Source organism: Sceloporus occidentalis, unplaced genomic scaffold (assembly GCF_023333645.1).
Source record: "Sceloporus occidentalis isolate IW3139 unplaced genomic scaffold, rSceOcc1.0.p SCAF_158, whole genome shotgun sequence".
Classification (NCBI taxonomy): domain Eukaryota; kingdom Metazoa; phylum Chordata; class Lepidosauria; order Squamata; family Phrynosomatidae; genus Sceloporus; species Sceloporus occidentalis.
In genome coordinates this window covers 391,067-414,739 of record NW_028317138.1, presented here as the reverse complement: position 1 = coordinate 414,739, position 23,673 = coordinate 391,067, and the positions used below count along the sequence as shown (strand labels likewise).

Here is a 23,673-nt window from a genome sequence, read left to right as displayed (position 1 = left end):
AAAGCATTCTTTCTACCTTTTATGTACGTACTCTTTTTCTATCCAGATATTCCGCGGCCCCATCAATGCTCTGCCGTTTGGATGTTGCACACCCAGGATTCTGAGCCGCTTCCAGATTCTTTATTTTGCCCCGTTGGGCTGTTTGCTGCAATTTCCCGTTAATATTTAAAACACAAGAACTGTGAATGGTACCGTACGATTGGCGACAGAGCCTGTAACATATATAGGGCCGATTTAATGTTTCGTTTTTGTGGCGATCAACTAATTATAAAGCTTTTGGGGACGTGTCTGGCAGACTTGAACGACAACTACGTTTATTTTTTAGTATGTTTTTATTGATAAATTTGATTTCTAGTTTGCTGAGCCTCTTCTGCCGGCGATCCCTTTGTATTTTCTTTGCTGTAATGTGTGTAGACTTAGATATAAGTGGCATGGCAATTTACTCCAAGCTTCTAACTCTTAAATTCAAGCAAACAAAAGTCTGATTTTGCATTTCACGCTCCTCCTTCCTTTTGGCGCCATAGACGGGAGCAATGGCGGCATTCAGACGGGAAATGGTTAAATAACTAGAATTGAGTATCTCCTTCAAACGGTTGCTTTTTGCATTTGCAAATTATTCAAGACTAGCAATTTTCTGTGCAGACTTCTGATTTTTACTACGCTATTCTTAGATTATTTTGACCATTAATAACACTTTTTTTTTTATTTTATTTTTTTTTTTGAAAGAAAACGTCTTAAATGGCAAACTGGACTCCAATTACAATTATTTGGCTATTTTAATGCTAGCGCTGATTGTAGATATTTTTAGAAAAGTATTTGCGTTTTGGGCTAGTTGTCGCCGCACGCGTCTCGCCCGGTCCAGGATGACATTTAGCTGCCAGGTTTCTGTGAACCGATGTTAATTTGAATTTAAAGTATTGCCCAGCCTCTCAGCTTTTTTTTCTTTTTTTTCCGGGAAGTCAGGCCTAGTAAATAGTGCTGGTTTTTAATTGGACCTATCTAGACTTAAGATAAGGGTAACATTTATTTTTCTGGGTTTACCTTTTGGAGTTAAAGTGGGTTGACAGAAATTCTGGCCTCTAGAACTGCAATTTTTATCCCCCATAAGTAAGTAAAAAAAAGACTGAATAATTTTCGCAACAACAAAAAGGCAGGGAGTCAAATGTTAGACATCCAGTTTTTTGATCGGACTGATGTAAAGTGTACTGGAGGGTAAGTCCGAGGTCTTTAGGGATTGTCCTTATTGTAGGGTAAGTAACTTCCCCGCTGTTGGCGACCGTGATGGGAAATGCAGTTCAATTTCAACCAGGAGCCTTGTGAGCTTCCTCGCCCTTAGACATGGCGCAGGTGTGAAGGACGTCCTTTCCAGTGCAGCATTTCCTATAAACTTTTTGTTTTGACTACAAATTGACTGCATTTGTCATTTTTAAAGGTGAGGATTAAAAAGCAGCTCATTAGCTCCTCGACACAGTTTCTGTATTCGTCTCTCGATCTTAAACCTGCAACTATTCCGCGTCTTACTAAAGCAGCATGTCCTGTGTCCTTTAGACTTGTCCGTGATGAGATCTGCCCCGCCATAGCACAGCGTTTGCCACCTTATCGCTGCCGTTAGATATCGAGGTTGGCTGAGAATGATGGGAGCTGTGGTCAGACCAGCAAGCTAATAGTTCTCTGCTGCCACATAATGATGAAACTTCTCTGAAATGTAATAATTACGGAACATCTGCATGTCTTATTTCCTTTAAGTCCATCTAAGTTCTCCCGGAGCCGCCATGCCAGGGATAAGCGCCTATGAAACTCAAGTCTGAATTCCTAAAAGTTGTGTTTTAACCGGGAAAAGCTTAGATTGAAATATCGAATATCAGCTCTGGAAGATTTAGGATAAGTTACCATTTCTTTATCTCCTTGAATAATAGCGTATTTTAGAACGTTCACCAATAAATTCAGGGAACGTTTTGCATTAATTTCTGGATGTCCGCGGTCTCCTCGCGTCCGAACTTGAGTAGTTACTGCGGTTACGGGTCGCTCGGCTATGGCAGGCTAAGTTAACCCTTTAAAGACCACTGCTTGTCTACGTCGCCATTAGTCTTGGGTATTCGTGCGTCGCGTACCCTTAATTTGCGCGTCAAGACTGCATAAATGTCTTCAAGACTCGGATCTATTATGAATGACCGCAAAGGCGATCGTTGGTCCTTGAACCTTTAAAATCTGCCAAACCGTGCGAAATATTAGAAAATGACAAAATACTTTATTCGATAGAAACCGGTAAGTATTAAACATGGGAAGTACAACAACGGCAATATTGGGTGTGCATCTTGAGAGGGTTTGAGATTCTGCTTAGAAATCATATGCAAAATTGTCCATTTTTTTTTTTTATTTTTTTTTTTACAAAAATGAATTTCTGCTTTCTGCTCTCATTGCTTTTTTTCCCCGGTATATTTATTATTTTCGGGGGGGGGGGGGTACATTTCAGTACAATACTTTCATTTTTTTTCTTTTTTGGAAGATGTTTCATGTTTTGGAGTTATTGGGCTCAGCTTAAGATGAGAATTTAGTTTTATTTGATTATATTTTAGTACTTTTCATTTGAAACTGTGCCCAGACGATCGTAGTCTTCTCCTCTGTTAATAGATGTTGAGGCATGGTTATATGGTTATTTTCCCAGAGTTTGAACTGAATTATATGTTTGTAAAAAAAAAAAAAAAATGAAAATCAGTTGTGTTCTAAAATATTTGCAATTTTCTTTCCCAATCTGTCAAATTCTTTGTTGATCTGGAATAAATTTGTTTTGTAACGTGGAGTGATTTGTTTTGCCTTCAAAAAGTCAAGATTTGGTATTTGTGGATTGGATTATTTTACAAAATAGATGCCAAATAAAAAGACCACATTTTTATTTCATATTAAAAATATAGAAAAGGCTTTAAAATATAATTTTTATTTTATTTAGATAATTGTTCCAGCTCTGATCTGGAGTAGTTTTCCTCTAACTACATGAAGGGGCTTCACATTAAAATGGCCATCTCTCCCTGGGTATTTTGTAACCTGGAATAGAAATCACTTTGAGTTGAATTATTTTATTTTTTAATAATTACCCAAAAAACTAGCCTTCAGTGCAGCTACTAACCTTATGTGGATTTGCATTTGTAAACTATTATAATAAATATTGACAATTCTATTCTGGCACGCTATGGATCAAATTTAGCCTTATAATTATAATAATAAGAAGAAAAGATATACTTTCTTGCACTGGGTGCAATACATCAGAAGACTTTGTGGCATTAACATGTTCCTTGATGGCATTCTCTGCGTCGTACCGCTGCCCGGCTGTGTCTGCCTCTACCAAGATGGCGGAATCTCTTCCGCTTCCGGCTGTGTTGGCGGAAGTATCGTCATCGGGAAAGATGGCGGAGAGCAGGAACGGGTCGTATAGCCCCTCAGAGACTGGGTCCCCGGCCGGTTCATTACGGATTATTAGAGCATGGAGCGGCCTGATTGGGGTCCTCTCCCTGCTCAGCAGCGCCCGGCCCTCCGAGGCCACCACACACTGGGTAGTGACGGAGGACGGCAAGATCCAGCAGCAGGTAGGCAAGGGTTAATCCAGGAGGGGAGGCGGAAGAGGACTGGACGGTGTGGAGAGTTAGGAAGGAAATAGAGAGGTGTGGAGGGGGGGAGCAGAGATGTGGGAAAGAGGGGCGCGATAATGGAGAGGTGTGAGGGAAGGGCAGGGTGAAAGGGAGGAGGTAGGAGATGAAGGGTTAAATGGGGGCGGGGGAGAGGTGGGGTAACAGGGAAGTAAGTGGAGGCAGAAATGGACATGGCGAAGAATAAGAATAATATCTGACATGAAATTCTGTTTCTGAGTAATAGGAAGGGGGGAAGAGGGCAGATAAGGAAGGAGAGACGGTGATAGGTGAGGGGGGTAGGAAAAGAGAGCCAGTGTGGGCTGAGAGTGATGAGAGCCGGAGGCATAGGGACAGAGAGACCTCATGCGGGAGGGACTGGAGAGGGTCAGAAAGGGATCAGGCTCCTAGATCCGGTGGGAGTGAGAGCGGTCAGCGTGGGGTCCTTGACCGGTACGGACCACCAGCACTTTACCCCAGATGTTCGCTAACAAACTACCCAGTAGAACATAGAAAGTGACGACTGATAAAAAAACATTTGGCGTCCCGTATGCCCAACCTCTGAATTAATCCCAGCCTTATTTTACATGTAGCTTAGCCTTATGCCTATCCCATGCTTGCTTAAACACCTTCACTCTATTTACATCTACCACTTCTGGAAGGCTATTCCCCACATCCACTACGCTTTCAGTAAAGTAATGTTTCCTGATGTTACTTTTAAACCTTTGCCCCTCTGGCTTCAGACTATTTCTTCTTGTTGTGCTTTTAGTTCTTCTTTTAAATGAACTCTCTTCCTTTGTCGTGTAATCCTTTAGGTATTTAAGTGTTTCTATCATACCCCCCGTCTGTCTCGTCTTTCTTCCAGGCTGTATATATATATATATATATGTATGTATATATGTTACGATCCTTAAACCTTTCCCGGTAAATTCCATCCTGTAATCTGTGATCCTTCTCTGAACTTTCTCCACCGTGTCTATATCCTTCTGGAGATCCGCTCTCCGGTGCTGGACACAACACTCCCAAGTGAGCGCGAGCTCTTCCGTCTATCTACTGCTAATACCTCTCCCTGTACAGCCCGGCGTTCTGCCGGCATCTCCTGGGCTCTGTAAAAATAGTCCCTTTCCTCGCACGTTGAGGTCAGGACAGTATCAGATATTCTATACTTTGGGTTTTTATGCCCCAGATGCATTACTTTGCGTTTATCCACGTTAAACGCCGGTTGCCGCAGCTCTGACCATTTTTCCGGTTTACTTAAATCATTTGCCGTTTGGCTGATCCCTCCAGGAACATCAACCCTTTTGCTGTCATCAGCAAAAAAGACGCGCTTTACCGTCAAGACTTTCTGCGATATCACTAATAAAAATATTAAAGAGAACGGGGAATGCCTTCCCAAATCCGGATTCATTCAGATGGCCGGTTTACTGTAGCGTTCTGGAACGGCTGTGTTGGTTTGCGTTGCCGTTAGATGCGGTGGGAGTCGGTAGAATATTCCGTGGGTGTGAGGAGTTATGACCTGAGTTGCTTGATGTATAACTTTGTCTGTCCTGGTTCCGGGTCCTGAAGCCATACCCTGTGACGTCACACGCTGCCCTGTATTCTCACCAGGAAGCCATTCATCAACAATCACAACTGGTGCAAAGTCCGCGTCGTGCTCTTTTCTGTTGTGCGGTCATAACCCCCGTAAATGTGTTGTGAATTCAACGTGCTTTCATGTTCTGTCTTCTGGAAATGAGAATGTCTGCTCTCAGCCTTCTTCGCCATTCTCATCCCTCTCCTCCCCTCTCCTCCATTCTCATCCCTCTCCTCCATTCTCATCCCTCTCCTCCATTCTCATCCCTCTCCTCAGCCTCTCCACTCCTGACCTACAAAACACTGCTGCATCGGGATGGCCAATGACTGCAAATGCAGCTCTCCTGTGTGAAGTACCAGCAGAGTATGGGTTATAGACCTCGCCTGTCTGACGTACCAGCAGGGTATGGAGCATAGATCCCACCTGTGTGAAGTACCAGCAGGGTATGGAGCATAGACCTCACCTGTCTGATGTACCAGCAGGGTATGGAGCATAGACCTCACCTGTCTGATGTACCAGCAGGGTATGGAGCATAGACCTCACCTGTCTGATGTACCAGCAGGGTATGGAGCATAGACCTCACCTGTCTGATGTACCAGCAGGGTATGGAGCATAGACCTCACCTGTCTGATGTACCAGCAGGGTATGGAGCATAGACCTCACCTGTCTGATGTACCAGCAGGGTATGGAGCATAGACCTCACCTGTCTGATGTACCAGCAGGGTATGGAGCATAGACCTCACCTGTCTGATGTACCAGCAGGGTATGGAGCTTTTTTGTCTAAGATTGACAAAATTGGGAGATAATGCTTTCTGTAGCCCTTTCATTCCACGTTGCTCATTTGCACACAAGACTAATAATGGTGCTCTATCCATCAATGGGCACAATTCCTCTCCGTAACCTTCTGTGCCTTTTCCTTATCGATCCATCTCACAGAGCGAGGTTACCGCTGACCTCGGAGCCGTCTGTAACGGTGCTTCCATGCCGCTCCGCCTGTTAATAATTACTGCCTGATTGCTCAACTCCAGAGAGCGCTTGGCACTTCGTAAATAAATGCTAATTTCCCTGTGCAGCCTCGTCACAACCAAATCATGAGGATCTCAGCCTATTTTTAAGGTCCTCCCAAGCGGGTTATTTTATGCTCCCTGCTTTCGGGGATATGTGTAGCGATTATTGTTGTCACTAATGCAAACCCTGTAGGGTTAAGGAGTGAAGCTAACCTTTTATGTATGCTATAGTGAAATTAAAGGGTCTTAATTTAATTTTTTGGGGGGGGGTCTGCTTTATTATTCCTCTGAGTAAATGACCTCTTCCCTTGTTGTTGACGTCCCGGCTGCCGACAGACTTGATGTCTCCAAAATGATTACCCTGCCACAAAAAAGTCCAAGATGGAGATAGTTTTAATACATGAGTTAGGCTCCAAAGTATAACAGCAACCATTCCTTTAATGCTCGACACAAAATATTTCCACGGGACTTCATAGAGGGAGTCGGGAGCAGAGTTTGTGTACCTGTCTAGCGTTTCGCTCTTCACCCTGAAAAGGGTATCTCTAGAACGCCAGAATTATGATGTGGCTCCTCCAGGCGGAGGTAAATAAACATTTCTACCCCGTGTGACTTTTATTTTGCTCATCAGGTGGACTCTCCGATGAACCTGAAGCACCCTCACGATCTGGTGATCTTGATGAGACAAGAGACTACAGTTGGATACCTCAAAGAATTGGAGGTAACATTTTGAATGCTGCTCTATAACCCTAAATGTCCCAGATACGAAGCAGCCTGTCCGGCTGAGAGTACTGTGTGTTGCAATATCAGGTCTCACTGTTGTGTATTCCTTGGCTGCTGCAGAAACACCTGGTTGCACAGAAGATCCATATTGAGGAGAATGAAGACCGGGACACGGGTCTGGAGCAGAGACACTACAAAGACGATCCAGACTGTATAAAAGCCAAAGTGCCTTTGGGCGATCTGGATTTATACGACGGCACATACATATCCCTAGAAAGCAAGAATATCAGGTACGATATACAGTATCCCGACACCAACTTTCCTTATCACATTGTTACTGGTCGTTCAGGGCAACCAAGATCCTAATCTTTTTTTTTTAAATAAGGCAAAATATTAATGTGATCTTTGTGTGTTTCGTTGCAGCCCTGAAGATTATGTGGATTTACACAGTCCCTTACCTCCCGACTTAATTCAGCCAGACTGCACAAATATCATCGAGCTTCCGTTCAGTATCCATGCCTTTCAGCACCTCCGGGTAACGCACTCCTAGAATGCTTAAAGTGGACCTCAAACTTTCTCTCAGCCAACATTTTACAGTTTTATATAATGTTCCTATATAATGGCTTTTACAGATTACAGTCATATAAATGTGTGTGTGTGTGTGTGTGTGTGTGTGTGTGTATATAATTAGACTTGTGCTTTTGGATTCAAACAAATTTTAACTTTAAAGAAATTTGCTAATTTTGTCAATTCGGACAACGAGGAGGGATCCCTGAGGAAACAAACCAAAATGAAACGGCTCCAAATTTTCGTTTGCGTTTCATTCTTTCATTCTCACTTGTTTTCTTACACTCTGTCTCACACGCTCATTCACTCAGTTCTCCTCCACTTGCTCCTCTTTCTCTGCGAATCCGTCGTCGTTATTCTGGCCTCTCACAGTACTTCTGCAAAATAGCAGAGCCACAGAGATGGCCTCTCCACCATTCCTCCAATGGGAGGATGTGCTCCGGGAGAAGTCGTCTCAAAACCAGAAACGAAACCAAAACTTTGTCCAAATCGTTTTTGGTTCTGGTGCACAAGTCTAATATATATATATATATATATATATATATATATATATATATATATATATATATATATATATATATATATATATATAATATATTAGAAAGGCATGTGTTCACCGCCTCTAAACTTCCTATTCTTAAGATCCATTTAACTTCTGTCCATTAAGTTATCTCTTTGTTAAGTTAAGATTGCCGTTGATTGGTTCAGGCAGCCAATGCTGGTTTGGCCAGATCTTCTCATGTAAATATGTGCATTTCAAATATCTCCAAAAAGCCCAGTTGATTAAGTTATGCTAAAAGTTGTGACCATTTTTAGGGGGGCCCTAGCTCACACCATATGTTATACCAATCTTTCCGGTCTTTTTACTCTTTACTTTCAAACGGTGATGTCAGATTCCTGGCCAAAACCTGGTCAGAATTCAAATCATTCCTTTTGTGTAACCTCCTGCATCTTGGGCTTTGTTTAGGGCATCCAGGAGCGGCTAAACCTCTCAGCTCCTTTATTGCCTAAAGAAGACCCTATCTTCAATTCGCTGCCTCGACAACTAGGAAGGACCGTCGAAGACATAGGCCATAGAATTCAAGATGGCCTTCTTAAGGTAGCCCACAATGCTTTTAGACATACAGAACCTAAAATGTAACTTACTCCATAATGTGATTCGTGTGGCTCATGATTCCTCGTGCCGTGACTGATGTCACATAACTACGAACTATTTACCATACAATACTGTCTGATTATGTCACACAGGCTTTAGTACACAATTATCTCTTTAAACTTGGATCAGCGAACACAATGTGCCGTGGGAGCTACAATAATCATTTACAGCATTAACCCCTTCTGCGCTGGATTTCTGATCCATTTCATGTTATTTCACGGACAAAATTTGCTTTTCTGCCCAAAACAAGGAAATTCCTTAGTGACCCCAAACTTTTAAACAGTTGTGTATACTTTGCATGAATTTGCAGTCTTTTTATGGTCATTTTAATGGACTTAATGCTAAAACAGTTGCCCCAGTTTTCATATTTTTTATAAATGTCTGCAAATATATTTAAAAAATGTATTGTTTTCTCCCCTGTTGTTGCAGAATACCACTTCCTGGGTCCTGTATAACATGGCGTCTTTCTACTGGAGGATAAAGAATGAGCCGTACCATGTGGTGGAATGTGCCATGAGGGCACTTCACTTCTCCACCCGGTAAGAACAGCTTGCTACTTGTCTAGGCAACTTTTTTTTAATGGTTCTTTCGGCCAAAGAACCCATTTTTCACGCAGAGAGGGTGATAGGTAAGCCTTCCAGCAGAAGACGTAGAGGTTAGTCGAGTTGAAGGGCTTTAAGCATGCATGGGGCAGCCAAAAGGTTATCCTGAACATAAGAGAAGACCAAGGACAAGGTGAGGTTTGAAGGGTTACAGCAGCTAGGGAAGACTAGTTTGGCCAAGTGACTTTACCTGTCCTCAAGTTCTAGACAAGATCTGAACGCGTTTCCGCCAGCGGGATTTATGTTGCACGTGAACCTTTCTCATTTTTTTTGCTCCTCGCAGGCAGAACAAAGACATTGCCCTGTTAAACCTGGCCAATGTTTTGCACAGAGCACATTTCTCAGCAGACGCTGCTATTCTGGTCCACGCGGCGCTTGACGTGTCCACTGACTTTCTGACCGGCCACTACACGCTGGGGAACATATACGCCGTGAGTAGATAAAGCGAAGCTCTTACCGGTCAAAATCGTGATATGCCCGTTTGCGGGGGGGGGTATAACTTTCGTACAAACTGTTGTTGTTTTTGTAGATGCTGGGAGAGTACAATCATTCCGTGCTCTGCTACGATCGGGCTTTACAAGCGAAGCCCGGCCTCGAGCAGGCCGTTAAGAGAAAGCACGCCGTGTTATGTCAGCAGAGACTGGAACAGAAACTCGAGGCGCAGCACAGGTAAGAACATAGCCTGCGATGAGAAGGTACTGGGGGTTTAAAGAGGCAGATATTGGCTATATTATACATATTTCTAACCATGTGGCGCCTGCTGGTATACTTTATAATTTAATAGGTATGCAGTGGAAATACATATATGTGTAATATACATTAAAATAATGGAAGCAGTAGGTACGCAAAGATTAGAACAAGAGATCCCTGTCCGGTCGAGCTCTCTATCATGATTTATAATTTATATTTTAATTCCAAAAAAGTAGCGATATCCAATCAGATCTGTTGTGAGCGCCCCTGTGTCCCCACCTTCTGGTACCCTTATATAGAGTCAGGCACCTGGTGCCCTGAATTGAAGCAGGTTGCCAGCTTAGTCTTCCCAGGATGGGCCTAAATACCGAGTCTTTGGATGTTTATCTCCTGTTTGTGTATTCGAAGATCGCTCCAGAGAACTCTGAATGAGCTGAAAGAGTACCAGAAGCAGCATGACCATTACCTCCGACAGCAAGAAGTCCTGGAGAAGCACAAGCTGATCCAGGAAGAGCAAATCCTGCGCAACATCATCCACGAGACACAAATGGCCAAAGAGTCGCAACTGGGTAACACAGATGATAACACAGCTCATACGTCGCGTACAGGTTTACTCTTTGTAACAGGGGCTCTCCTACAGCACATTGTGGGGTATTTATAGTGTTTTGGGGCAACATATACCAAACACACTCAAACACAGCCAAAAAAACTATAATGTGTCATAAAGGGTCATGTTTACGTTACAGGTCCGCTTTCCGTACAGTTCTGTTCTATATCGTTCTAGAATCATTTTACTTTGAGTTTCCGCTCTGTCGCTGGATCACCTGTTGATATTTTTTTGCACGGATAGGAAACCATCAGATATGTCGTATGAGTAACCAGAAGCAGCGCCTGCACTGTCCGTGGGACCTGCCGGTGCGCTATCACAGAGGGGACATCTTCGAGAATGTGGAGCAAGTCTTGGTAAGTGGAACCAAAGCTATATTTAAAGTGAACCCCTTATGGAGGGTAGTGTTTGAATATTTGGTGCACATGGGGGATATTTGTGGTCAGAGTTTGCTTCATCTGAAAGGTTTGAGGTGTATTAGATCTTGCAAAAAAAAAAAATTCTTAATGGCTTTTCAGGATTCTTACGGGAGAAAGGAACGCATTTCCTACGCTTTCTGCCCCATATAGGAAGCCGTTATTCCAGACATATTGCTCAGTAACATTTCCTGAGGAACCCGGCCTGGCCTGCGCTACATTATATATATCTTTGTATATCAGTAGGGATTCACCATGATGCTTTCAGAGGGGAATACAGAGGAAGACCTCTTATGTCCCGACGTTGTCACCGATCATAGAGAGCCTTAAGAGAGCTGTTCTATTGTGGGCCGATCTAAACAGTCGCATTAACCGGTCGCTTACATTAGTCGAATAAGGGAAGAAAAAAATATAAAAAGGGTTCAAAGGCTTATGTTTAGATAATTTTTTAAAAAAACCTGCAATCCTTGTGCTGATCTGATTCTCGGTCTGGATTTTCAGCTTAGTCTCCCTTCTGTCTTTCTAGTTCGGTGAAGACACCTCTTCTGCCCACATGATGTCCGTGAATCTGGAACTGCAGGCCAATCAGAGCAGCCTTCAGCAGCGCACCCCGGTGCCGCGTTCCACGTACAAAGTGTGGGACATGGACCCCAGCGCTGTCTCTGTAAGCAAAACCCTAATGTTCATAGTCTTCGCACAAGCCTGACGTCCATATGTTATATGTTTATAGGCATGATAATATGATTGATTGTTAGACTACGTATCCCGTCATCCACTTGTAATATGGTACGTTCTTAATCATCAGGAAGACCTGAACAAGCTGTGGCCCAAAAAGGAAGACTGTGCCAATACGTTCCCAGCAGTCCCTTCGCCTGAAGATCTTCCAACCTATCACCTACCTCGTGAACAACCCTCCGTGAGGTGAGTCTGCTTGTTACACCATAACTCCAGCCTTTCCCCGCGAAGCCACTCCATCATTTATACCCAACGTGTGTCCCACTTGTGCTCTGCTCTCCGTAGGGGTCGTGTAGTTTTGTAAAGGCAAGATGGATACCTTTTGTTAATCTGCCTTTACTTTGGGCTTCCCAGATAAAATCATGGGATAGTTTCTGCGTAGATAAACACGTTGCGTGCTTCGTTAGTATAACGTTCCTTCCTCCGTCCCGTAGAGTCACGCCACACATCTCGAAGCAGATCGATGCCGCTGGTGACATTCAGAGGCCGGACTGTGCGTCGGCCGGCGATGTGCGCAAAAACGAGACTCCGCACCAGCTTCTGGTGGAGCTGGAGACCCGACTGGAGCTGCAGCAGATCAAGCCGGACAAGTACGCAAAGCAGGTGAATACAGCCGCTTCCCTACCATGCTTATTATGGGTTTATACAATAGCAACGCTCGCTGATGGGACAGTTTTGGAACATCCTAATTTGTGTTTGACTATATATTACTCGTACATATACACATTCTGTTCATATTATTATTTTGTATTGAAGAAATTGTTTTGTTTTGTTTTTTTTACATGTGTTAATTATACCCGTTAAAAGTGCCATCGAAAATGCGTACCAGCTGCAGCTTCCCTTTGGTGTCTCAACCAGCAAATATAAATGCATACAAACAATATTCCAAATACGAATAAAGTTGACACACAAATAAAATATTGTGCCCTATGTTTTTATTAAAAAAAACCCATGAGATTCATATTCTGTACAGAGCACTGAACTCTTTACCCGCATCTATCTGAATATCATTTTTTTTTTTTATAAAAACATACCGCACTTTGTGTTTTTCTGTTTGACTAGATTTAGAATATTTTTTAATACTTAAGATGCCATTTTTCTACTATTTATGTCACACCAAAGTTGTATTAAGCACACAACCCGCTTTGTATGTAGTAATAGATATGCCTTTTTTTTTTCTTACAATGTTGGAAATGGTTTTATTTTCGTCTTAGATTTTGCTGTCCCAGTTCAATAACCTCAGTGTTTCAGAAGACGAAGTTGGAGCCTCTCTCTGTCACTCCCTTACCCAGGTGAGTATTTGTTAGACATTCATTTGTCATAAATATCTAAACTTCTGAAATCTTCTTAAACAGGTTTATTTGGTAGAACAAAGTAGGATACATACAGTAGTGATGGGAGAAAGAGACCTTGCCCTTGTAATCATGAGTTTTTATATCCCTTTACATTCACAGTTAGGGTATAATTCTTACTATATATATATATATATATATATATATATATATATATATATATATATATATATATATATATATATATATATATATATATATATATATATATATATATATATATATATATATATATATATATATATATATATATATATATATATATATATATATATATATATATGGGCAATATGTGAATTTTAGGAATCCTATCGGACCTGTCATAGGGTACGCCGGCATTCCACAGAAGACCCTCTAATAGCTATATCACATGTTCGAGAGCACTTGTTCCTAGCATTAAAGCTGCCTAATTGTGGTCTATGTATAGGAATGAATAAAGGCATGCGGATGATTTCTTGGTGAGAATGTATACAAATGTAAAATTTACACCGAGCCACAGTAAATAAAGTACTGTATAATATTAATAACCAATTGCATAAACTATTCTTTATTTTGCATGCTATGCTGTGTCTGTGCATCCTCTTTATTCACACCTTGTGTTCGTCTATAATGTAGAATTCCAAATTCTTCTTTAAACCTAATCTTATTCCAGCCGTCCGGTCCACTGTGGTCCGTTCTAAACGAAGCTGCTCTGTTCTGGCGCGCAGTGGGAAACTCTACCCAGGCGCTCGTGTGTCTGCGCAGAGCATTGAACCTCTCGCCGCTCCAGAACCAACACATTCCTCTGGTCAACTTGGCCAACTTACTGATGCACCGCGGGCTCCACGCTGAGGCCAGTAAGCTGCTGCTACAGGCAGGGTCTATAGATCAAAAAGAGGTAGGTGTTTCTCTTACCCTTCCGGGCCGGCTTTAACTAACTATCCGTGCGGTTTATTAAGTTCCTTTTATTTACATTGCAGGGGACAGGTCAATAAATTACTTCTTTAGGGGAACACTTTAAAAATATTGTTGTCCTAAGAAATAAAAGGTATAGAGTTCTTATTGGTTTATTCAGAAAGCAATTATGCAACTTAGATGCCCAATTTTTTTCTTGGATTTTTTTTTTTTTTTTCTTACATTTGTAGCATCAGCAGCTTCGGGGATCGCCCATCTCCTTTTGATCTGTATTTTAATTGGTTGCATTTTTTTTTCCGCAGCCGATAACACTACTGAGCCTAGGAAACAGCTACTTATCTCTCAAGAACCTGACGGGGGCTCTTCACGTCTTCCGCGCAGCACTGGACCTCAAAACACCGTGCCCCGAATGCGAGGGCAGTTTACAGATGATCCGCTGCTTGCAGCTGTACCCATTCCTGTACAACGTCAGCTCGGCTACGTGCAGCGGTAAGATTCCGGCATTTCTTTGTCCTCACCGGAACCTCATGGACTCCCTACTGATTATATTATTTTATAGAACTTGTTTATTTCCAATACTTCTCCTTTAGCATATGTACTGTTTGGCCTCTGGTTTCTATGGGTTGATCAAGTCAACCAAATGGATCGCTCCAGATCCTGCGGAAAAATAACGGCTTGATATAGTCTTGATTCATGGCGGTAATGGTTTGATGACTGGTAGCTTTAATCAGGGGTGTCCACACAACACTTTCTAGCACTTCTAGACATCTTAATACTCTCATTGCTCTTACAAATGGTTCTCTTAGCTTCTTTAATGTATCCTCTGAGCATCAAGTTGATTTTTTTTGCTACTATTCGATCCATGTAGAGATGCTGATTTTGGGGTATTAGGGGGTGATGCCAAAAAAGACGCAGTAGTGACCAATAATGGGGTGTAACTCAAAAGCCGAAAACGCTGTGTGCTGCAAGCTATTTTTTTCGGAACTCATATACTTTTTACCATGGATGTGTTTTTTTTTATTATTATTATTATTTATTATTATGGGTAATTAAAAAGTTTTTGTTGAATGTAAAGGTACCATCACCTGGTGGCCTGTATGAAAGGGGGTGTCATGGATATCCAGTGACCCAGTAATGAATAAATTAACATGGATACCCAGACTGGTTTTTGGTCCCAAAGTGACAATTGTAATTATGGGGGGGTATCCCCCCCCCAAAAAAAAAACAAAACATTTTTAAGCCAATATCTCGAGAGAAACCTGATGAGCTCCTAAAATACGGCGCAATATCCCGTATATATCGCCCACCGTGCCCCCACACACACACACACTCTTCTTCGCTCTCTCTGTCTCTCTGTCGCAGTGCTCTCTGCTGGCAACCGAGCTACCCGAGGACGTCATTATTATTCGGGGCACGGCCTGCCTCTCTATATGTAGCAGCGGAGCGTCGTGTGCGCGGCATCTCTAATGAGATTTCCTGGTCTCTCTCGTCTGCGAGCGGGTTGGGAGAGTTAAATTTAGAATCCGTCGTCCGTGTTGGAGCCCAAACAGCGGAGTCGCCGGCGCGCTCTCGCGTCACGAGCTGAGCCGCAGCCAGAGACGGGGAGGGCTGCGAAAGAAATCACCCAGGGGAGAAGCAAAGTCATTTCATATACAATAGGCAGAGCCCCATTAATTATTGAGAAAGCTATTTTTAGACCAGCGCCCCTCTCACTCTCTCTCTCACTCTCACTCTCACTCTCACTCTCACTCTCACTCTCTCTCTCACAAAGCCTTGGCACAGAGCAGAAAAAAATAAAATCGGCGGTTGTAATCGCCAATAAATCTATTAATCGAATTATTATAATGTCACAAAAAAATGCTTACATAGAGGTATCGGCGTCTGATGCGCTAAGAATCGGCAGCCCGGGCATCTTATGTTGTGCCCAGAATTTACTGCCCCCGAATATATCTTACGCGTAAATTTGGTTTTAGAGGAACACGGTATAGAACAAACACTGCAAATACCTACAGAAATCTCCAAAAGATAAGCTAATGCTAACAATAAGGGACATCATCAATGTTGCATTGGTCAGATTATACTGGATATTCACTACCTTTCAAAAGTTTGGGGTCACTGAGCTGTTTTCATGGAAAACAAGGAGATTTCTCGCTGTAACATAATTACAAAAAGGGTTTTCTGTCGATCAATTAGCCTTTTAAACTTCAACTTGGATCAGCGAACACAACGTGCCATTGGAACACAGGAGTGATGGGAGTGATAAAGGGCCATTGGAACACAGGAGTGATGGGAGTGATAAAGGCCCTTTCCAGCTACAATAGTCATTTACAGCATTAACCCCATCTGTGCTGGATTTCTGATCCATTTCATGTTATTTTAAAGGACAAAAAAGTGACCCCAAACTTTTGAATAGGAGTGTATGCATTTATGTGTGTGTGTGTGTGTATATATATTATATTTCAAATATAATATAATAATGAGAGAAATTTTATGTGGGTTCCGGTGAATGATCTCGTAGGGGGGGGGCAGCGTCATGGATTTTAAAGCCATTGTTCCTCCTGTGCTAAACAGTTCTGGGTATTCTGGTGCCTGTCTCCATCTGATCACTCATTTAATGAATCTGCCCCCATCTCCAGTGCTCAGCACCGCTTACACCCGCCGTTCACGTAAGGACCGAGTGATGATCGGCGCGGCCGGCGATGCGTAGCTCAGGCTTGATTGGGACGGCTCCTGCGATAACGCGGGGATGTTGTGATACCGTCGGATCTGTTAGATGATGAAAGAAAGCAGAGTGTGTCAGCAAAGCGCATCACTGCTTTCAGAATTACGCTTGATGGGAAACAACAGACTAATTTTAGCCGGCAAAACACGGGAAGGAATCGCACGTCAGCGGCTCGCGGATTACACGTTGTGGATGCTTTTTTTTTTCTTCTTCTTCTTCTTCTTGGTATTTCAATTTAGCGCAAAACCTATTTCTTTTAAGAATGCGGTGTAGGTGTTTTATAAATTGGGCTTCTCGAGTAAATTAAGATAAAAAAAAAAATAAGGAATGGAGCGTTTCTGTCCTTTTTACATCGGAGATCTGCCATGTGAGAAACTATCGTATTAATAAAAGAAACGCAATTCACGGACTTGGAAATGATTATTATTTATTGTTTTATATAGCGCCATCATATTCCGTAGTGCTGTACAATGGGTGGACAGGACATAACAAGTAGAGTGTAACATAACAATTTGACTTATAGAAACTGCAGGTGAGGCGGGCCCTGGTCGAAGGAGCTTACGATCTAGAAATATTTTCTACTCACAGGAATAGTGAACGCTACGTGAGTCCTGTGAGTTCTATGTGATATATACATTATTGTCTTGTGTTTTCAGGGCACTGCCACGCCGGCGGTAAAGATGGACCCCACGAGGCAGAAAGTTTCCGCAGTTACACGCGGACCTCAAATGACCAAGAGGACAACGGATCGCAGGGAAGCGGAGGGGAGCAGGATTCCTCTGTACAACTCGAAAGTAAGTGTCACTGAGCTTACTGAGCTCTTCTAATAAATACACTCAGACTCGTCTATATATAGGACGCCTTTACAATACCAGGTAGATTCTAGATATGGCAGCGGCCCATTGTAAGGGGGCAGAAGCTGTCTACCCTGTAATGAAGGGTTTCGATTTCACGTAATGCTAAGGGCAGTTGTTTTAACCCCTGGGCTGCCCGCTACTGCGTGGACAGGCAGGGGTTAACAGGTTCGCGGATACAGAGAGGACACTTTCACTCAATGGATGGATTCATGCATATAGTTTATTAACCAAATCAAAATACATCATACGCCTAATAATAAGAAACAAAAGAGCAATTAAATAAATTATGCTTACGTCGGGGCTAATGCCAGGCACCGATCCCCGACCGAGGCTCCTCATCGCTGCAAAAGTCCCAATATTTATATCATTTAGCAATATATATACAATTTATATATATATAAAATACGGTATATATTTATCTGTGTACATAATCAAAAACCTATTAACGAACTAAAATCGGATCCTCTTACTGTTCTCCGTATTCCGTCAACAACTCAGCGTTCTGAGCTCATGGACTGTTAGCTTTGTTTAACGACACTAGAACTTTCTACAATATATCGCTTTTTGGTTAAAGCTCCTCTTATACTTTTATACCGAGAATAACTGAAAACACCATATTAACCCTTTTCTCAACAATTTACCCTTACACCCCCATGCCTTCATTAACCCTTTTGCGTTACAATCCTCTTTCGTGCACTGACAGTCTAGACCCATTTTCCCGACTGCCGTTGACCCTTGGCTGTACCGTCAAAGATGTAAATACATTACGTCTTACGAAGCCATCACTAATAGAAGCTTTTATCGTAATATTGCATGTTTTGGTTAGTAATGATAAGCTTAGATTATTCCATAAATTTTGCTGTTTTTTTCTCTCCTTTTTTATTTTTTATTTGTCCCCGGTGTTTTAGTAAGTAGCTTTCTCTCTATCTCCTTTCCCAGATGTCATCTTGGTGGAAGCAAACACATCAGAGGTGAAGGAGCCGGCAGGGGAAGCTCCGATGTCCGAAGAAATGTTGGCTCTGGTCGACGAGTTTGAGAACTCCTGGCCCCTGGAAGCCTTCGAGGGAGCTCTGGAGCTGAAGGGCCGACGGATGGACCTTCAGGGAATCAGGGTTCTAAAGAAGGGCAACCCAGATGGACAGTCCGGCTCCTGCTTTGGTGATTGTGACGATGATGACGAGGAGGCCGAATGGGTAACATTTTATTCTTTCAACTATGTTTTTATAGACCTATTAGGTTAGATGGTGGAAAGTTGACTATTGTCCAGCTTGTAATTGTGTGGAACTTGGAGCATCCTTCATACCTGGGAAAGTAGCAACAGGCAGTAGAAATCATTGGAGTCTCGTTGAAGACTTGGTAGAGCGGAGTCCATGTTTACAGATCCGTTATCCTTTTACAATCTGTAATGCGTTGGCTGTTTTTATTTGTACCGCAGATCACTTTCCAAGTAAAACGTTTGAAGAAACCAAAAGCTGACGGTTCTCACCCGTCGGACCACACAGACTCGGCTGGAGAGGAATATCTCGACGGAGAAAGCGATGACTTCCAAGCAGGGCTAGAAATTAGTGGCCCAAAAATACCAGCCCCCGACCCTCAAGGTAGACATGCAAACGGGTAGTCTGTCTAATATAAATGTGTTATGTATCTGTTTACAGAATCGAGAGGCTACAGAATTGTCGAAGATTTAACTAACTAGAACTAATATTTTTGGAGCCTTCATTCATCACCAGGCTTCTGAGGCTTGTCCAGCGTTGAGGTTTCTATGGACCCTTCCCTTGTCAGATTCTTGATTTTCCCTTAAACTACACAGTTAAATTACTACATTCCTTCAGCTGCAGAATCATATTTTTAATATAAATATAAAATTAATATAATATTTTTAAAGATACTTTAATGCTAATGCCGCATGATCCTTATTGTTTTACCATTGGCTTGTATTGTTCTCTGTTGGCGTTTTTATTTAATGCATTTTGGGTTATTTTATTTTCCAGGAAGAAGGCCCGATTACCGTAGCCTTGGATGGCCAAGCCCTGAAGAATGTTTGAAGCTCCGTCGAGTGGAGTTGTCCACAGTGGCCAGCACTTGGCTCGCGGTATCTGCTAAAAACATAGAGTGAGTGCAGCGTCAGAACCCTGATTATCTCTCAATTGCAAGTTCCGATGAACGCTTATGTCTTATACGTATAGGGTAACCAAATGCCCTCAAAACAAGAAAGTGCACCATGAGATGCCTCAAATACTCAATATGATACCAAAGTCTATTTCCATTTGTGATTGTGAGTATCCACTTATTAATAGTACTGCGTTCCTGTTTTCAGCATCACAGAACATGTGGATTTCGCCACTCCGCTGCAGGAGCCGGGAGTAGAACCCCTCTGCAATGCCAACTTCCCTGCCAGCATGCACACGATGGACCATCTGCATGGCATTGCCAACCGTGCCGCGATACACTACACCGGAGAGAGCCAACTCAAAGAGGTAGGTGCTCCAGAGCTCGCATACCCACAGGCTGCTGTCCTTTCAACCTGTGCTATGGCACATGGCACGTCTTATTATTATTATCTTTTATTTATATAGCACCAACAATTTATGCCACACTTAATACAATACATATATTCAAGGGGTCTGACAAGAAGAGAATTGACAGACTACGACAGACCGATACATTAGGTGGAGAGAGCCCGGCTCGCAAGAGCTTACAATCTCGAGTGTCTTCTGCTTTTGTAGGTTTTACAGAATCTCGGAAAAGACAAGTACCCCCCGCAGTCACTGGAGCAAGTGGGGACTCGAATAATGAAAGTCCTAGAAAAGGTGAGAACTAATGGTGTCTGATATTAAATATATAAATATATATATATTATATAACATATATATATATATATATATATATATATATATATATATATATAACATCCATATATGGCGTGAAGGGCTTCTCGGGGTCCGTAAATGAAAAGCAGTATATATTAGAGCCTTTAAATGAAAATTTTGAAAGCTGGTGAAATTTATGCATGAAACATAAACCTTGGTGCTATAAGACGTACCGCGAACATAGAAGCATGCAAGGTATTGCTCATTCAGTTTGATGTGTCATTTACATATTTAGCAGATCTCTTGCAATTTTTTTTTTATTGGATTTGGATGAAATTCTATTTTAATAGCCGCTCTCAGTGACAGTTTCTGCGTGTAAATCTGACAGTCAGTGTGTGAGTTCTCGATTTTATTTACCCGTTTATTTTTCTCCCTCACTAGAACCAGACATCGTGGGTTTTATCTAGTATGGCTGCCTTGTACTGGAGGGTTAAGGGACAGGGGAAGAAAGCCATTGACTGCTTACGCCATGCTCTACATTATGCCCCTCACCATATGAAGGTATTTAGCCATTTCCTGGACTATTGCTCTCTATTCTAGATATAGTCCAACCAGCTGCTCCTCGGGGGCGGAGTTTTAATGTGGTTTATGCTTAGTTCTCTCTAGTTAAAGGCCTCTTTCAACGCTTGCTTCCGTTCTGATTGTGTCATTTCTGAATTCCCAGGATGTGCCTCTCATCAGTTTGGCCAACATCTTCCACAATGCCAAACTCTGGAATGATGCCATCATAGTTGCCACGATGGCAGTAGAGATCGCTCCTCATTTTGTGGTGAATCACTTCACCTTGGCCAATGTTTACGTAGCAATGGTAAGAGTGTATTGCGTTCCTGTTCAGTCCTTCTCTCTTATCTGCCATTATACAGATGGTCCCCGGGGGGGGGGGGGGGGGGTTAACACTGTACCCTAACATACCTGTTGGGGTACAAGCATTACTTAACCCTTCTCACTCCAGCCAGTGTTCATGTTACTCATATAGCAGTCCGTGTGCGCTTTGATCTCACATGTCTCTTTTTTCCCCATTTAGGAAGAGTATGAAAAAGCCATGAGATGGTACGAGTCCACTCTTAAGCTGCAGCCGGAATTTGCCCCGGCAAAGGACAGGATCCGTGCCATCCAATGCCATCTACTGTTAAAAAAGGGGAGACGCGCCCCTTAGCGCCACCCGCAGCGTATAGCACATTGAGCTTTTTTACCTCATTCAACTCAACTATTTAAAGTCTGCAGACCAACGGGATGTGGATGAGTAAAGAAGGGTGTAATTGTTTTTACTCGTACCTGATAAAGGAATATGTGGGTTTCTGATTAAATATTAACAAAGTAAACTCCTGTTATATGGAAAGTGAGATCTGGGGCGGGAGGTGGCGGGGCGATCTTTAATAAATATCCATGCTGCCATTAACGTACGTGCAGTGTTTTCATTTTCCCGCGAAGCACTCTGCACCATTATGCCATCGTGATGCACCACGGACCGTCGTAACACCAGAAAGGACGCGTTCCTCTTGTTTTCATGGATTTCATACGCGTTTTAGTAGCGAGGTACAAGACACCTACCGGTTAGATACCTCACATCAAGAGATAATGTTAAGCGTCTGATTTATAGTTTAGATGCATACAAGATAACACCTTCCGCCTGGTAATTTCGCGCCTGGCGTGTCACTTCCAAGCAGGGCGCGAGATAAGAATTCCACCGTCTCGTGTCCAGTTGGATAGATCGCCGCGGGGTCTGTGACTATTCGGGGGGCAATATTTCAAGCACTGGTAAGTTTGATTCTGTCCGTTAGCGGTGCATTAATGCTCAGCACGGCTTGTCACCGATGTGATTGACCTCATCATGGTCTCCAATGCCAAAGGGAACTGCTTGGAGTTGGGTCAGGTTTCGCGTGAGTTAAATTTAGTGACTACTCTAAGTGATCCTAGGTGCGCCACAGGGACTATCTCATCTCTGCTGCTTCCTGGCTGATGTGGTCCCCGGTATATAAAACCGCAGGTCTTGTGTCATGACCAGGGTTCTCCTTCTATTTTAAGTTAAGATGAGAAGACGTAGCAGGCAACGTTAGCAGAATAAAGGCTGAAATATCCGGAAAAGTTAAAATTGAAGACTCTGCAGCGATAAGAGAATCTTATTTATCATTCTGATTGTTTAAAGGTACAGTGCACTTTAATACAGTATATCTGATTATTTTTTGTAAATGCATAAAGGGATTTTTACCCCCAACTTTTGCACCTCCTGCTCAGCCACGTGTGTGGATGGGATACTCAACACCAGCCATCTCCTTTGTTGGCTCGCTCAAGAGTGTCAAGAAGTCAGTTGAGACCCCCCCACACACACACACCCAGAGACATGAAATCCATGGTGGCCAAAATAGGATAGTGAAGGAAATATTACCCTATAGCTTTTAAGCTTGCAGCATGTTAAGTGTTCCTCTGAACAATTCAACCGGGTAACAAGCCTCTACCCCCAAACCTTTCTTACATCGGCCAAAAAATTCAATAACGAAACGTGATATACATTAAACTGTCTTGGAAAGGCTATTTACATGCCCCATTTTGGGGTGAAAATGGACAAAATGGTATAGTGTCCCTTTTACGATGCACACGCACCAAAAAAAATATGGTTACCCTAAAATTAGCCCCTTTATTCTTGCATAAGGGGGTCCACTGTGGGTACCTTAACACCGTATTGCTTGGGTCAGACAGCAGAGGTCCCTACATTTTACTTGTTAACTGTAATGATGATTGGGGTTTGGTATGAATTCGATCTCTAGTCTTTGTAGAGGGATCGCGATTTACTTCGCTTAATATATATGTAGAGGATTTCCCAGGTGTAGTTCCAGGCGACAAACAGGAGGAGGCAGTATAACACTACCTATCAGGGCAGATTTTGTTGTATTTGCACTGGTGGGAATCCCCTCCATGTTGTTAAATATAGAATTTATATCCCAACACAGTCCTCCATGTCTTTTTACCAAAATTTACTTTTTTCGCAACGGCGCTAAAACAAGTTTTATACAGATGTAATAAAATTCATGGTCCGGTGAATGATTTTGCAGAACACAGAAAAAAATGCAGATATCCAAATAATTCTATTATCTAGAATGTTATGTATATTGGGATGTAAATGTTATGTCACGTGATGTAAGCAGCATAACAGAATGACGTCAAGCCCCTGGGCAGTTTTCAGGCTTTGGTGATCACCGGTTTAGGTTGTAGAAAAGATAATAAAATATATTTAGAAAATATAATTCTAAACAAAATCCCCCAAAAACTCCACCTATCATAGATAAA

At 42.4% G+C, this 23,673-nt stretch overlaps 1 protein-coding gene across 1 annotated transcript; it reads left to right on the top strand.

The window, feature by feature from the left end:
- The first annotated feature begins 3,344 nt into the window (after window positions 1–3,344).
- LOC149280170 (tetratricopeptide repeat protein 17-like) lies at window positions 3,345–21,544 on the top strand. The gene is made up of 24 exons (XM_089500744.1): window positions 3,345–3,581; window positions 6,829–6,918; window positions 7,041–7,210; window positions 7,344–7,455; window positions 8,455–8,586; window positions 9,073–9,182; window positions 9,529–9,676; window positions 9,775–9,914; window positions 10,344–10,504; window positions 10,786–10,898; window positions 11,485–11,622; window positions 11,764–11,879; window positions 12,128–12,296; window positions 12,908–12,985; window positions 13,698–13,922; window positions 14,242–14,428; window positions 18,458–18,711; window positions 18,954–19,116; window positions 19,510–19,630; window positions 19,836–19,995; window positions 20,245–20,328; window positions 20,770–20,889; window positions 21,053–21,196; window positions 21,413–21,544. Exons 1-24 carry the CDS (start codon window positions 3,345–3,347, stop codon window positions 21,542–21,544), a joined length of 3,504 nt encoding a protein of 1,167 aa, XP_089356870.1.
- The last annotated feature ends 2,129 nt before the right edge of the window (window positions 21,545–23,673 follow it).